This window comes from Corapipo altera, unplaced genomic scaffold (genome assembly GCF_003945725.1).
Source record: "Corapipo altera isolate COAL_440 unplaced genomic scaffold, ASM394572v1 112, whole genome shotgun sequence".
NCBI lineage: Eukaryota > Metazoa > Chordata > Aves > Passeriformes > Pipridae > Corapipo > Corapipo altera.
The window spans coordinates 8,543,115-8,560,175 of record NW_020884899.1 but is presented as its reverse complement, the minus strand read 5'-3'; the positions used below and the strand labels follow the sequence as shown (position 1 = coordinate 8,560,175).

General features: G+C 39.3%; 1 protein-coding gene across 2 annotated transcripts in view; it reads left to right on the top strand.

Annotated features, from left to right (window-relative positions):
- The first annotated feature begins 7,928 nt into the window (after positions 1–7,928).
- TUT4 (terminal uridylyl transferase 4) overlaps positions 7,929–17,061 on the top strand; it is a 35,661-nt gene continuing 26,528 nt past the window's right edge. For both annotated transcript variants that reach the window (XM_027648849.1, XM_027648848.1), the window contains exons 1-4: positions 7,929–8,601; positions 10,251–10,414; positions 13,612–13,728; positions 15,743–15,920. In XM_027648849.1, the coding sequence (XP_027504650.1) occupies positions 8,040–8,601; positions 10,251–10,414; positions 13,612–13,728; positions 15,743–15,920 (1,021 nt within the window). In that variant the 5' untranslated portion in view covers positions 7,929–8,039. The remainder of the gene's footprint in view (positions 8,602–10,250; positions 10,415–13,611; positions 13,729–15,742; positions 15,921–17,061) is intronic.

Below are 17,061 nucleotides of genomic sequence, written 5' to 3'. Positions count from 1 at the left end.
GGGGGGGGGGGCCTGTCCGCGCCGGCGCCCCCCGCCCCAGCCCTGCCCCGCCTCGACGGCCCGTGGCGGCCTCGGGCCCCGCGCCTGGGCAGGGGGGCCGCCGGGGGTCGCGGCGCGGGGGCCACCCCAAGGTCAGCGGGGGCCGGGGCCGCCCCCGGGGCGCATCCGGGCTGGGGCTGCTGCGTGCGGGTTGTGGTTCGCCCGCAAGTGCGATTAAACACGGCGGAGGGAGAGACCCCCGGGGCCTGCGGGGAAATGCCCCGTGTCGGGGCTGCCCTGGCCGGCCGTGCCCCCTCCGCTCTCCGTGAATTATGATGTGACACCCAGGCGTCACTTCGCCGACGTGGTCGTGCTCTTTTGTTGTCTTATTTTATGTACAAATACAGCTGAACGACTTTGCCGCTTTTGCAATAGGTTGCGATTTGCCAGCTGGCTGAATGTGACATGTTACCTGAGGCCTCCTCTCTTTTAAGGTTGTTTCTGGTTATATCGGAGGAGGATGAGCTCTGTAACGTGCAGAGAAACAATATAATCGGATTTAGGCTAAGGTAGAGATTAGTACATTAAAAAGATAGTTGTATCTAAGTATGGATCTGATAATTTTTTTTGTATCCCTGCCACCTCCATGTCACTTGGCTTCCTGAAACGTGTCCTGGATTCAAGGGTCATTGCATTTGCTTGAAAATAGAGGATACGTGTTGTTTATGGGTTTGTTTGAGTTGTGCTTCCAGTTTCAGTAGGTGCTCTTTGGATAGTCTGACCCCAGATAGTTATGACATAATTATTTCCGTGACAAGAAAAGTAAGCCAGCCATGGAAGTATGACTTAATTACAGTATCTGGCAGAAGGTGCTATATTAGGAGTAAGAGGTCTCTTTTGCAAACGCCAATTTTGCACTGAGCTTTTTTTAATCATTTTTCTGCTTAACTTTAGTGAAAATACCTTCATAAAATTAATTTTGGGATAAAATTGCAATTTCCCAGAACGTACATGTTGGGATACGTTCCCAGAAGATAAACACGGAGGGATCAGAGAGTTCCTTCTGTGTTCTGTTCTTGCACAGAGGACAGCTGGGGCTTTTCTCTCCTACCTCAGCTTGCAGTGGAAAAGAAGCTGCTGGATGCTGTGGAACACCTGCACAGTGCAGGGCATTTACCTGCTTCTTCCTCTGGAGGGAATTGCTGCTGTGGGGAGAAAGAAAGGGGAGCGGGATTTCCCTGTGTCCTACTTGAAAGCAAGATATCCCTGGGGAGCTCCTGTAAAATGTTATGTGGATCTGCTTGTCAGAGTGATGGTTTTGGATTGTGTGTTCATAGTGATGCTGTAAGGCAATTCAGAAGTTTGCCCAGCTGAGAGTATAGCCTGTTTTCTACTTGTAATACCGGCTTTTGAAATTTTACAAAGCATTTCTACTAAATTAACTTTATTTTTGTCACTAGCTTAATGAAATAATGTCATACCGGTGCTGACTTTCATTGAGAACTCACAGAAAGAAGGATCCTGCAATTTCTTAGTGGATTAATTCACACAGTGGAAGCAATCTAGTGAAAGTCAATGTTTCTGGTGCTTTGGGCACATTAGGAAGATTTTGTGTATTGTTTGATAAATTGTTTAACTTAGAAGTCCTAAAAACTAATTACCTGAATTTTGTAACAATGCACACGAATCTAATTTTTACTGTTCTTTTCATCAGAAATGCATGCATACATGCAGATGTACTCATACTGTATCCTTGGTTCATCATTTTGATTCTAAGGTTTCAGCAAATCTTTGGGAAAAAACAATTTATGAGATGTTCTTAGATTTTATTTTTTTTATTTCTGTTGATGCATGAAATACTTTTTTTCAGCAACAAGTTTACGTCTGGTATGAAGTAGTTCAAAGGCCATCCCTTCCTCAAGGATTCCAGGTGGGGTGAAGGAATCATTATTGTTTAAATACAAGATCCAGGTGCCACAAATACATACTGCTGTATTTTTATGTAGCATAAGCACCACATAAAGGGAGGTTAAGAGCAAGTTGGATAAATTGAGTTCAGTGTGTGGCTGCTCTTTAAGCCAGTTTCATGATCCATTCAGGTCTCCGGAAGCCAGTTTAGCCTCTGAAAGGCTTTAAACCTGTGCATTGCTGTGCTGTGTTTTTCCAGCCTCCTCAGAGGCATTGGTGCAAGTGTTGTGTGTGTTTGTTTTTAAAGTTGGAGCTACTTTGGAGCAGTTTCTGCTCTGATCACAGCATACGTGAGATTTGAGGCAGCTGCTCCCCTCCTCTGGCTCCAGTGCTTGCTGCAGTCGGTTGTGAAGTAGACTATGACAGTAAAACCCAGTATCAGAACCAAAATGGACTAAAGCATGAGAAGCCTGTATGAAATGGAGAGGTAAGGAAGCTGTTGTAGCTTAGTTACATGGCTGGTGTGACAGAGGATGGCTTTCCCCAGTTTGGAATGGGAGTCAGCAGCAGTAGTAGGGTCAGAAAGTGCGTTCTTGGCACTGGGTGATGGTGACGTGCCTCTCTCTCACCTTCTCTGTGAGTCACCCTGTGCTGTAGGAAAAACAGTGTCAATGCAGAGAGTGATGTGTAACAAGCACATCCCTTACAGATCTCACATCCAGCAGATTTTGCTCATGTCGTAATTCAATTGTAAGATATTTGCACCGACATAGTTACTAAGTTTTGTATCAAGCAAAGCCTTTCTTGTTACTTCAGTTACTCAGCAGTACTTTTGTAATTCAGATATCATACTGTTACAACTGTATATATTTTTACTTATGTATACACAGTTGTTAATCTCGTGATGGCTCCTTGGAAGTTTTCAGTCTTCCACACTGTAAACACAGCATCACTTTCCTACCGAGTTCTGTATTTTCACTGAGCCCAGAGTGTGTTTTGTTGCATCCCTGATTTGTGTGTTAAATTTTGTGTGCACTGTACTGGCTTTCTTCTAGATAGATTTTGGGAGTATTATACTTACTAAGATAAATTCTATAGTTTGTAGTAACAGGGAGATCTGAAATGCTGTGTAGCACTTGTGTTTGTTACTAAGAATACCGATGGGTTTAGTGCTGGTGGAGCCTGAGGCGCTTTAGTGCCCAGTAATCTCTGGTAGTTTTAGTTTTAAGTGCTTTGGAAAAATATCAAGAATCCATAATAGTTTGTACTAAGTTATGTCTTGTTCATCATAAAACAAACATAAATGTGTGATAACTTTTTTTTAAATTATTGACACAGAACATGGGAGAGGCTCGAATGGTTTGTAGAAGTTCTCAGACAGAAAAATAGGCCTAAGACTGTAAACAGTCCAGAAAAGCCCCTTTTCCCCAGCATATTAAGGGTGTCTGTGGACATCACCTGTGCTGCAATATGAACAGAGTGCAGAAGACAACTTTTCCTGTTGTTCCTGACTGGCTGTAACCTTTGTTTGCAGAATTTCCTTTTATTTTTGTGGAGGAAGTTCAGCTGGGCTATATTGGTAAAGAGGCGAGGGGGGCACTGAGGTTAATCACCCCACTTACTGTGGGAGGGCTGACTGGGAGATTTGAGCTTAAGGACAATCATAATGGGACAGACAAAAGCAGGCCTTGGATAAAATACATGTCTCCCTATCTCGAAGGAGGGAATGTTTTATAGAAGGAGAGTGATAACACTTATGTTTGTAGTACTTTCACTGTTTATATTTAATCGAGTACTCCCTGGGGAAACAAAACTTGCAAGCCCGTTCTCTTTCCCTTCAGTTACTCTTCTGGTTACTTTTGGACCTTCAGCCAGTTGGGACCATGTTTTAGAGCATTTTTGAAGTAATGTCGGAAGATCATCGAGTTTGTGAGTGTTTTCTGGAACAATCCTGTCTCGGTAAAGGAGAGGAAGTTACATTTCTCATAGGGAGTAGCTGCAAACCAGTCCACGGTTATATTCCCCCAGCCCCAGCACGTCTCCTCTGTTTGCCCAAAGGGCTGTGAGTGAGACTGTGACTGGGGAGCACAAAAAACCAGGTACAGTCAGTTCTGCTCCTGATGAAATGATTAAGAAGAAATGCTTTGCAGAAGAGCAGCTCAGAATGCAAGAGCTCACAGTTTAACTTGGCCTATATTTTTGAAGAGGCCCTGTTATGTCAAAGTTTGACCCAAAATGTGTGTGTTTGAGGGAGTTAAGTCCAGTGGAACAACTTTGAGAGGAAGAATTGGAAAGGTAAATGGTTAGAAATAGCTTCTCCAAAGTTTTTTGGCTTTTTTCCCCCCCTATTTGAAAGTAAGCCTCACGCTGAGTTTTTGCAATTCAAATGTAGAATTTTCTAATGCTAGTCTGAGAGGTGGAGGAAAGAATTGAAACTGGCAGAAATGAAAGTGAAACACTCTCACTCCTTTGTTTCGTGAGCTTAAAGTTATTTCTAAGTGAAGCTAATCTTAAACATTTTTAATTCGGTTTCTGTAGGTATGTAGAGATTTAATAGTTTTCTAGAGCTTGAGGTCAGATAGTATCTTGTCTGACCTCAAGCTGTTGTATTTCAGCCAGATTATTTTTCAGAAAGAGCCAAGGGCTGGGCTAGAGTTCAGAGGAGTACCTGGCACTGTACTTTCAGAAAGCAAAGGGAACCAAGTCCCCTGTAACTCTGGGGTAGTGAATAAATGAAATATTCTGAGATGCTTTCAACAGGTTGATCACACCTCACTTTGCAGACCCAGGTGAAAAAGCTCTGTTTTTGTTGCCAGCCCGTCTGGGAATAAAATTCTTCTTTGATTCCAGATCTGGCAGTTTGGTATGAGCCTGAGCCTGTGAACAAGATGTGCCATCCAGGTTTCTAGAAAGATGCCACCTCAGCACTGATTCACTCCACTCCAGTGTTTTGTTTCCAACTGTGTTATTTTTTTCAGAGGCACTCCTTTCCCTCTCCCTATTTCCCTCTCCCCCCTCTCTCTTATGTAGATGGCCAATATCTGACAGAGGAATCTTTTTGAGACCCTCTTGGGTTTAGGAGTGGTCTCTGTTTTGTTTCTCGTGTTAAGTTTTATTAGTTGGTTTACTTTGCAGTTCTTTGTGAGATGGTAATTTGGCACCGTTGAGTATGTTGCAGCAGTTTAAATTATTTTTTGTTTGCTAAATCATTTCAGCATTAAAGAGTAGAAGAAAAAAAAACAGAAAAGCAAAAAAAAAAATCCCCAAATTCAACAACATTGTTATTGCACTTGCATTTCGGATTCAGCATTTCATTGTGGAACTCTTACCTTTTTTTTTTGGGATACAAAGTATTCTTGTCTTATGAGATGTCATGACCTCTCTTTATTCTTATTTCTCAGGAATAAGGAATATATCTGTGGGTTTTTTTTAACATTAGCTACTTACATTTGATTACACTCACTCTCTTGATATGTAATATTATCACAGTACTCAGTTTATTAGCTGGATTCTAGTGTTTACTGTTTCCTCAGTTGTTTTTTCCCATCACATTTGTACATTTGATTAAAGATTATATATTCTCTTTGAATATATAACTGTGTATTTTATTGAATGAATGAGATCAAATAATTTGAATAATTTTGGTGGATTTTTTAAAAAAAACCTTCTTTCCAAATATGACTCCAACAACTTGACACATACAAAAAGCAGAGCAAACCGAGGCCCCACTTTTCCTGCAACGCCGGAGTTCCATGGCAGCTTTGATGTGGAAGTGGTGCCAACAGGAGTTGTCCCCACCCTGCGAGTTGTTTGTTATTACCGGCCGTGCTCCTCCTCCTCCTCCTGCCGGTGCCAGCTTTACGTGAGGCTGCATTGGGGTTCCGGTTTGGTTCCCTGCAGAAGGCACAGGGAAGGAGCAGCCCGAGGAGCTGGGAGTGAGTAGCCGGGTTGGAGAAAAGGGTGTCATTGCTCCGGTCGGGTCGGTGCCGCACCGCGCTGGAGCGGCCTCGGTGTGTGAGGGGGATGTGGGGTCAGAAACGAACCAGAATTGATGTGTGTGGGGGGGGGCTTTTTTTGTTGGTTTGGATGCTTTTTTCCCCCTCTTGAGGCTGAACAAGTGAAACATAAGAAATAGTTTAGCATTTGAAAAGTCCTGCTCAGCTTTCTCTTTGGTTACATTAAAAAACCCAAACGCACAGTAGTGTGAAGACAGTGCCGTCCTGTCCAGAGGTGTGACACTGGCCATCTATAGAGCAGAGCTTTCCATGGAGCTCAGGCACTGCAGTGATCCAGGTTTAGCCAACCTGGGGGGCTCTGGGCTCTCCTCACACCCTGGGGCTTGAGCAGTGCTGGGCCAGGTGGGCAGGGTCCTGCTGCTGTTTGACAGGAATTGCTGTGGGAAAGACAGAGTACAGTCCAGAGGCAAATACTGGTTAATCTTCTTGATTTTTGATCCAGAAGTACGAGCCAGGTGCAGTCAGTGTATAATAGGAAATAGCTGTAATATTAACTAAATGTGTTTCTGAGATAAAATACTTAGCCATTGGAACAAATCTAGGAATACAGATTTTCTTTTTTTTCTTTTTCAGGGTTTTTATTTTGCTAAAGACTGAGGTGCTCATATCAGCTTCAGGAAAATTCTTGTGGGTTTTGTTCGTTTCTTTGCTTTTCATTTTTGAAAGATAATATGTATTTTCAATTATCTCAGTAGAGACTTTAGATAACCATTTTAGTACGTGCCTTGTGTCCTGAAGTATTTTCTGATTTGTGTCTTTTTCAAGTGAGAGAGGTAGTAACTATATTATATAGCCTGAAAAAAAAGTTACTCTCTTTTATACTGATAATATTCAGAAAGGTGGTTTTGTGTTTTTTTTTTTTTAGTCTGATCCTTCCTTCTGGTTCTTATTATTAAAGTACAAAAGTATGTTGTGATACTTTTAATAGTTGTAATTCATAGACTTTTCTATTATTCCTTTTCTTCACTAAATTATGAGCTACTTGTTTTGATGGATTCTCTGGAACCTGGATGTTTCCATGGATCATTCATTTACCTCCCAGATATGAGCTGGATAGGAAAGAGAGAAACTCTGCACTTGCTATAGTTTTACAAAATTTATTTTCTTTTATGTCTAATACTTCATTCTCATAATTTTTTAATTGCTATCTCAAGGTTATTTAAAACAAAATCCAATTTCTTGTTACAGATTCTCCCCCTTTGTTTTCTATATTAATAAGAGTAATTCCTTACAAACAGACCTACTTACTCATAACTTCCCATTGGAAACACAGCCTTTGAGCTGTGGCCAACATAAAGCTCAGATGATTATACACCACCTAAAGCTCTGAGGTTTACATGAGTAAAGTTAATCTGCAGCTAAACAAAATATTTACTATTTGTGGGGTTTCTTTGCTAAGCAAAAATCTCATTTAATTGTTGGCAGTTAACTTATATGAGAGCTGTATGTGTCAAAGGTTTGCTGAGTATCTGTGGGTGCAGGTGGTCAGTCAGGTTTATTATTAATGCTTTGCATTATATCTCTAAATGCTTTTTGAAATCAGTTAATAAAATGGAGCTTGCTTGCTGGAAACAGAATTAGTTTTCTCTAGTGGCTAATTTGAGCTGTGTATGTATTGAGTGGGATTTTTTAGATGTGTTAATTTTTTTTTTTTTAATTTTTTCCAGTGTAGTTGCAGACATCTTGGTTCTTGTTTTTGTTCAGAGAGCCAGAAATAGGAAGGAAAGAAAAAAGCAAACTGTTGGCACGTTTATCACAGTGTTTTTTGCAGTGTTCTGCCATCTTTCATTTCTTAATATCCCCTCCTTTTTTAAATACAAATCAAGATGATCAACATTTTCGTGAGTTTTACTTTAGTACCGAATGTATTATGAAAACTCACTTATGCCTGAGGGGGGAATATGCTTCCTGTAATAATTTGTAGTTACACTTTCCCTTAGAGAAGTTTATTTAATGTGCTGTCTACACAGAGCTTTAATTTTTTTCCTTCAATTTAAAAATGTCTTCTCATTATTTCCTCAGTAGACAATCAGCTACGATCCTTGCCTGCACAGAGGATTTAAAATCAACTGCAAATTGCTGAAGAATTGCACTTCAAGTGGTCTCAAGAGACAGGAGAAGCAGGTCTTCACTATAATGGAAGAGGCCAAGAGCTCAAAGAATGGAAATCATGACCCAAGGAAGTCTGTCCGTCTTGTCTGTGAGGAAGGCAAACCTGTCAAAGTTACGATTAATCAAAATTACAAACATAATAGGAATGACAAATCTGTGAAGGATGTTGGGAGAAGTTCTCCAAGTGGGAATAGCAGCAAAAAAAGTAAACAAAATGATGTTTGTTCTGAGAAACAAGGGGAAAATAAATCATGCAAAGTAAATAGTTGTATTCCTGGAACTAAAGATATGGGATCAAACGTTCAGGATCGAAGTCATGGAAAAGCAAAAAAATTTTCTAATTTATCATCAGCAATGGAAAACCTGAAACAGACAAAAGCCCAACCAGTGGGAGAAAACGCTCCAGGCTCCCATGTTTCAGGGAATGGGGTCGGAATGGAAAGCTTAACAGCTACACAGAAAGGGAAACTGGTGCTGGAAAATCCACTGGGAGTTCCTGCTTTGAAGGCTGGTGTTGATCAGACTGGTGATCCTGGTAAGGCTGCTGCAGATCAGAGGAAAATGGAACATAAGCCTGATGACTTCAGTGAGTATTATTTAACACTGCTTTATTCCATTTTCTTCTGGCGCGTTTGTGAACAGGCTGAAAAGGGCTTTGAAATATTTCTGTTGGAATATTTTTTTCACACAGAGAAAGTTGCTGGTTGCATTTAGAGAGAACATACTGTTAATACAAGCATTTTGCTGGGAGAACAAGAGATTATGATAATAGCTGTCCTTTCTTCTTATGCCTGAGACCTAAACATCTTTGTAAGCTACTTAGTGTGTGTGGGTTTCAGGCAATTTTGTGAATGTAGTGCCTTATGAAGGGGGAACCCTTCATAATATCATTGCTACTTAGGGAAATGCCAGTTATTACTGCTTTTCAGAGGGGAAAAATCAGTAAGAAAAATTCTTTATCATAAGTAGGGGAAAAATACTTATTTTTTCTGTGACTGTTGTGCTCTTTTGGTTACTAAAAATGTTGAAAATAGGTTTTGGCAGATGGCTTTTTGATTTAGGAAGCTCTGGAATATGTATCATCCATCAGCAGTTACCCTTGTGAGCGTGCAATTCTTATACATATTTTTTAATGTCAAAATTTAATATATTGATCAGACTTTGTCTCATCAGGTTAATTCCATAGTTCAGGATTTGTCACACTCTTTTAGAATGCATTTTTCATCTCTAATATGCCATACCAGTACAGACCTTCTGTTTGAAGTATTCCCCACAACTACAGGCAATTTTGTGAATATTGCCTGTACAGCAGTTGCTTGTATGGAAATAGTAAGAAAATAGTGAAGTGTGTATTTTTTTAGCTCTCTTAATAAAATTTAACAGGAAAAACAGGTTGAAGTGGCAGCATCCTGTGATCAGTCAGCTGTTTGTAGACCACCACCATCATATACTGTGGGGACCATCTGTTACTGAGAGACCAGGACTTGGAAACTTATTCAGTTTTGATTCCTCGCTGGTCTGGGGGCACAGATCTCATGTGAAAGGAAAGAAAAAAGAACAAAGCACAAATAGCCCTCACTTTTGCTTATGTAAAAATGACAGGAGTAATTTGATGTAGATGTTTGTGCAGATTAGTGGCCTATGACCAATCCATAGGCATCTGGAGGAACTGGCCCTTGGGAGCTGACCTGTGTTTGGGAGCAGCAGCGTTCCAAAGCTGTGGGTGGTGAAGTGTCACGGTGTGTTCAGGTGCAGCTCCAGCAGCTTCCAAATTGAGGGCCTGAAATGCCTGATGACTGACTCTGTAAGGTCATATGGGTGAATGGCTTTAGGGCAGTTCTATGACTTATTCCCTTAAAATGTGCTGTGTAAAATAATTTTATGCCTAATATTTCTTACATAGGGCATCAGGGTCTTGCATACTCTGTTCTGTATGACAAAAAAAAGCCCCTTTCCTGCCCTAATAAGAGACTGTGAAGTTATGACTGAAACACAAAATTAAACTACCATTTTTTAAACTCTTTTTGATACACTCTCAGTAGCAGACTAGTCTCTGAAGTCTCTCTAAAATACTGGTTAACCTACTGGAAAGATTCTAACATTTAAGGTGATTTTGGCCAGCCTTTGGAAAAAAAAAACCTGGAATGTAGCTCTAATTTGTGTTTGGTTCTTATCTAATTTTCACTTTTCCTCTCTGTGAGTTATTCTGAAGAAAGTAACTATTTCTTTCTCTAGGTAAAATCAAGAATTCTGAATCAACAAAAGAACATACTTTGGAAGCAGATTATTTAGAAACCACTGCTGTTCTTGATGAATCCAATCTGACAGTTGAACAGCAACTGGGATTGAAACAAGCTGAGGAACGGCTGGAAAGAGATTATATCTCCCGACTTGAAAAAGTAGGTTGGGTTATTTATCAGATAAAGAAGAAAATGTGTGTCCTCTCTCATTATCATCACCATGTTTTGGTTGGGTGGTATTTCTACTACAATCTCTTTTTCTTCTTAATAATGAATCACTTTATGGACTAAGATTTATCCCTGGTAGTTGACTGGTCAGTCATTGTGGCTGATGATATGGATTGGAAACTTCTGGCTGTTTTTGTGGTACATGTAGCCTTTGTAGAACAGGATTTTTTTTAACTCTGCAGACCTAAAGGTTTCCAGTTCCATTATTTACATAAGATTTTCTGGAAAGTCTGGTTCCCTGGAAACTCAGAATTCAGGATTGAGAAGAACTTTGTACTCTCTTTGGTATATCAGCCTCTCCCCAGGCCCTTCTTGGGGATGGGTGCTTACAAATGTTCATCTAAACTGCTCTTAATAGTATCCCCAGTGAAATAATGTCCAAGTCAGTGTGAGCAACCCAGAAGTTTTTCTAAATGTCTAATTCAAGTATGTCTCTTAGTGTTTTAATCCCTCTTATGTTGTCCTAGGAAAATAACCATAAGTTTATTACTTCTTTTTCACATCACCTGCACATTGGAAGATCCTTACCATTCTTCCAGTCTTCCCTTCTTTAGACTGTCTTTTTTCACTGGTCTTGGGGGTTTTTAGTGGTTCATTCTTGTTGCTTTTCTGTAGACACCCATTGTGTAACTGGTATCTAAATTGGACATGCCATTTCAGCTGAAGTCTTACATATACAGAGGAAAGCTGGCTGCATCTGTCTGAAATACAGCATTTTTGTTTAGCATCTTTGCTTTCTTTAGCAGCAATAGGATGTTGACTTGTAGTTTGACTAGCAACTTGCTTCAGAAATGCTCCATCAGGTGTTCCCAGCCCTGGATTTTTTGCAGTTGGCAGTACCTAAAGAGGAATGATACTTTGCTGTGGTATTATTTAGTGGCAGCTTATTTATTCCATTCCTCTAATTTGTTGTAATTATTGATTTTTTTCTTATTTTACGTCTTCTGTATCCCCTCCCAAGTTTGTGGCTTTCACATTTGTAGTCAGCACACCCTCTGTTGCATTTCCCAAGTCTTCAAAAAGGTGTGGGTATTTCTGACCCCACAAGGACCCCTGCTGAAAAATTCTTGGCACGTGCTTTTAGGTGTGTGTGCTCTGAGGACAGTTCTGTGAGCAGTTTTGCTGCCACCTTACTGTTCTTTATTTAGATAGTATTTATGGTCTCCTTTGGAGACTGATACTGTGACAAGTGACAAAATCTTTGTAAAATTCTAGATACAACATCTACTGCTGCTGCTTCAAGCACTTTTAAAAAAACAACCCTAGGTTTGGGTTAATGCAATTTGTTTGGAGCAGATCAGGTTGTCACCTTTGTCCCTGTGTGCTTTTTAATAATTTATTGCAGCATTTTTCTGAGTGCTATTTCTGACTGGTCTCTGATTCCTTGGCTCATCTTCTTTAGCCTTTTAAAGATATTCATAAGTTTCTCTTTGCTTGTGATCTGGAACCTTCCCATCCTCTGTGAGTTCTTTAAAATACAGCTGGCTCTGTTATAGATTAGCTCCTTGAATATCCAAGGACAAATTTCATGAGGCCTGGCTTATTTGGATGCATCTATCTTACACAGGTAGTAGTCTGTAACTTTTTCGTCTTGCTGTTTTGAGTTCTTGCCCCTTTCATAGCAGTTAAGCATAACTAGAGGATTAAAAAAGTCTTTACAATAAAGGAAAAATAAAAGTTGTTACATGATTCAACCTTTCTGGCAACATCTATTGACATAATACAGCAGATCAATATTGTAAAGAAATACACAGATTTTTAAGATACTTTTATTGCTGATATTAATTTTATTATAGAAGAGTGGTAAAATATTACTGAACTACTTCAGTGATCAGGTATCAAATATGTGAATCTTCCCAACTAACCAAGTATAACTGTCTATTGGTTGTTTTCTGAATGGATATTTAATTTCATCTTACTGGGTATCTGTCTCATAGAAAATAAGGATGAAGAGACTTACTAAGTGAAGCATAATAACACTATTATTTTACATTGATATTTACTCTGCATTTGGAGAGCATCAGACTTTTTTTTTTCCCCAAAAGCAAAAGGTCAAACTCATCAAGTGAAAAAACCTGCCCAAATTTAACAGTGGTTTAGGTTTCCATATAGTAAGTCAAAATTTGTTTAACTGACCTGTGGTCCACCTTAGTGTGTTAAAGTGGTGTTCTCTGTTCATTCATTGTTATGTCACTGCTTAAACATCTGTTGTTTTCAGTGTACTTTTTGGTTTTGGTAAATAGAGATGTGTTAGAACTCAGATGAAAATGTAAAGTAGGGTTAGAAAATACAAGTGCAGGATGAGACAGGTGAAGTGAGGTATTTGCAAACAACGCCTCCCCTTTTCTGCCTTTTAGTCTAGTAGATCTTAATGGTTTCCTGGTTGAATAAACTCCACAGCATCCTCTCTTGGACTCTCTGAGAACAGTGATTTCCCTTCTTCCCCATCATCTCCAGAGGTTTGGCTGCTTCTGGCAGACTCGAGTCTCCCCAGTGGCCACTCTCCATTTGTACTCCACCTCTCCCAGCCTGTCTGTACAAAAAGGTGCTTGTTCTGCATGTTTCTCCAATTCTGGGCATCGCAGATTATTCATCAAAATGCAGCAGCATCAGAGATCACACCTTCTTCAGTGTCATTAGTGAGTGGTCGTGTTCCTCCTTGCTCCCTTTTTCATGGGACTGCAGCCCTTGCACAGAGTGCTGGGGATGTGCTGCCAAACCCCACCACCAGCTGTCAGCACACAAAGAGTGGGTAACACAAGGAATACTTGCTGTTCTCTCATCACAGAAAGGAGGGTAAATGCTGGGATTTATTCAATCCTGGTATTGTCAGCCTGAGCTGTCAAGGGAATGGTTTACTGGCCTTTAGGTCAGCCTTAGAAAGCATAAAGTCTTCAGTCTTAATCATCCCTCACTAAAATGTCCTGAGAAGTATCATATTTTAGTCATCTCACTTCCTTTCTTTCCCCACCTACCATACAGGTAAAAATCCCATTTCTGCCATTTTTTTCTTTAAGATTACTGAATGTTTGCAAAGCACCTTGACTTTAAAAGTATTACATGCAGTTTATTATTCAAAGTATTGAGTTTTTCAGGCACCATTTTAATCTCTGGCCCTTTTTCCTCAGCGCTCCCCAGAATACACCAACTGTCAGTATCTATGCAAGCTCTGCTTAGTTCACATTGAAAACATCCAGGGAGCTCACAAGCATATTAAAGAAAAACGGCATAAGAAAAATATAATGGTAAGTTAAATAAAATTTGGGCTATTTTTTCTTTTTTTTTTTTTTGCTTTAAAAATAGATTTTCTGTTATATGGTTTGTTTTCTTTGGTCATGTTCATTTAGGTGAAAGTTTGTGTGCTGAGCAGAGATGCACAAATTTCTATTTTCTGTTTGAGACGAAGGGCTTGATGGTCTGTCCAGGCAGAGAGGAAAGAACATTTTTGGTCACTGCTTCTGAATTAGTGTCTCTGAGTAGTGGGCAGTTCATTATACTTTTAGTAGCAGAATGCAAGGTAACTTAAGTGAGAAATATATGTATTATATAGAAATAGAATTAGTTTTTCTGTTTTTTTCCCCAAAATAATGTCATTGGTCATAGGATCTCCAGGGACTAGAGATGGGGTTGGGAATGTTGTTTTTTTTGGTTTTTTACTTAGTCTGACTTGTGAAGTTTAGTAGTTACAGGATGGAGGGAGACAGTTCCCGAGTCTCTCATCATCTGCTTGGGTTTATAAATGTGTTTAATGTGAAAAGCAGTTCTAAGGTTTACAGAGAGAAAAGCAATTTCTTTATCAGACACCATGATGGTGTGGTTTGCTCAAAAGAACTGTTACATCCATGAAGTCCAATAAAAGGTGCCTAGATTTTCCTGCCAGCCCATTTTTGTAAGCGCTGAAGAAGAGCTACAAATTCCCCAGTGTGTTGGGTTTTGTGATTTAAATGGTTAAAATTAGTCTTCCTACAACCATTCCCTAAATTTCAGTCAAATTACTTTCTCCTGTTCCTGTGTATTTCTTACCATTTGCTATTAATGCTCTAATTCTGTAATTTGTGCAAGTCATAACCTGGAAAACTCTGGATGCCATAAATCCATTACATCTCAGAAAGTAACCTTTTTGTATTCAGTGATACTGGTAAAGGATTCTGGTTCTCTTACTGTCATGGAAAAAAGAATGAACCAGCCTCGTGTTTGTTATAAAAACACTTTCTTACCATGCTTTTCATCTGGACATGGAGATAAGAATTGAGGAATGAGGTTTCTGTGCTGCTGACTGGAATGCTGGGGCACAGGGAGCAGTTTCAGTGTTTAACACTTGTCTCCAAATGGCTTTATGTCCCTGCCACATTATAGTGATACATATGTAACTATCTGAATGTTACTTCATAAAATACACTATGTACAGCTCTAGGAGATGCAAGACTATGAAATAAGCTCAGCAGCAGCTGTGGTTTCCCAACTCAGGCAAAATCCTAAAGTAGTGATGTAAAAAAACCCTTTAAAAATGCCCATATTCTTTCTTATGCTAAATCTGTTAAAATAAGAACAGAAGAGTTGAGAGATGCAGCCTTAAAACTAAGCAAACATTTTCATACTATACTGTGTTTTCTTAGTACTTTGTGTTATGATTAATATTTATTTCTGTTGTCAGTCACATTTCCTTTAGTTGGTGAATTTATGAAACAAGAGGTTGTTGTCCTTAGTCCCAAATGACTTGATGAATCTGACTTGTTCTTGCTGTTGGATTAGATGCACTAAACCCAGTGCTTTCTGGCACCAGCTGTTTAAGCAGCAATGGGACTGAACTTATAAAAATTCCTTGGAGCTAGGAATACTTTTCCTGCCTCTGATACCTTTCCTTCAAGTACAATCCACTCTCAAGAAATCAGTGTGACTTCTGCAGCTCAGTTACTTTTATTATATGGGAACAATTACAGCTTTTTATTTTCTTGGATGAATCCTGTTTCAGAAATGTCAGAAAATGTGGCTCAGGAATGGAATACAGCAGATTTCCTCCCCACTTGCCAACTGTAAAACACCACTCTCTATTTTAGACCCTGAGCACTTGCTGCCATTCCTGTGAGCCACACTATTGGGTTTGTTAGGCTGGGCAGAGCTCCTGCCTTTGGTCAGGGCACCATGTAAGTAGGAGAACACAAACAGGAAACAGTATGTTCTGATATCATACAATAGCATGAGATAACCTTTTTTCCTTCAAATATTAGTTATTACTTTTATTATCTGATAATTATACAGGAAAAGCAAGAGGAAAATGAGCTGCGGGCCCTCCCACCCCCCTCTTCTGCACAGTTGGCTGCTCTGAGTTTTACCCTCATCGAGGCAGCACATGAACAAGGCATCTCAGATGAGGACTTCAGAATTCGTCAAGAAATTGTAAATGAGATGGAGAAAATTATTCAACAGCCCTTACCAGGTACTCAGTGTTCTTCCTTTCCTTTAGGTGACAATTTTTCTTTGTTTTTACATAGATTTTGATGCCTTCATTAATGGTGAATTAATGAAGAATTTGGGGTTAAATTATCTTAATATTATACACTATTAATATATGCAGTTGATTTTAAAGGAATTAAAAAACATACAAAAAGAGGAAAATATGATTGTGCTTATTTGTCCTTTTCTCTGATATGTATTCATTGAAGCTATGGATCCTCTTTAGAGCGGTGAGATCATACAAAAAGAAGATAATATTTGACTTTTACTTCTTTGCATTGATTTCCCATTGTCTCCTGTTATCAGACTGGGACTTTGAGAGCAGATTTTTGGAGCTGTGGTGATGCTGACATTATGGTAACAGTGGTTTGGTGTTCTGTTCATCTGAACAGAAGAAAATATTAATCTCATTGCCAAAAAAAGTTTTCAGACTTCTTATTTCATTTATATTGAAACTGGATGTTGTTCTATACTGTCCTTTTATTTTGTAAATACCTTCTTTTTTCCCTTTGCTCTATAAAAATACAGCAGTAAGAAAGATTTTGTTAGCTGCAGGATAATCAGCTTTAATTTTAGGTGCTCTGTTAAATATTTTCTTGCATATAAGGTGCTGAATAGAACAGGGGGTTGTAGGGTGGAGCTTTGCTGATCTGTTTGCTCATAAATGTGGCTTCTGGTGCAAACTTCTGTTCCAGCATGCTATTGAGTTTCCCACTGATAGTATATTAGAATAAGACAAAGCTTTTTTACATAACTTTTTAACCTAAGTACTAAGGAAAAACTGTTATTTTGTTGTTACTTGTCTGACTGACTTGTTTGGACTGATGAGCTTCTGTGGAGGTGTAGGAGTAGTGGAAGGGGAGTCTGTAATAGTAAATGACAGTTTGTTTTTCTCCTTTACAGAGCCAGCTGTATTTTAGTGAATGTGTTTTCCTAAGTTGTAAATTGGGAAAAACTGAATAAATACACAGTGTAGAAAACATGGAACGCTCTGGCATGATTTTCTCTTGAACTCACATTAGAACTATGCAAAAATTGTTACTACTATGAAAATCTATTGTAAATAATTTCAAATCATTATTATTAACCATACAGACATTCATTTTGAGAGTACTGGTTTCTAA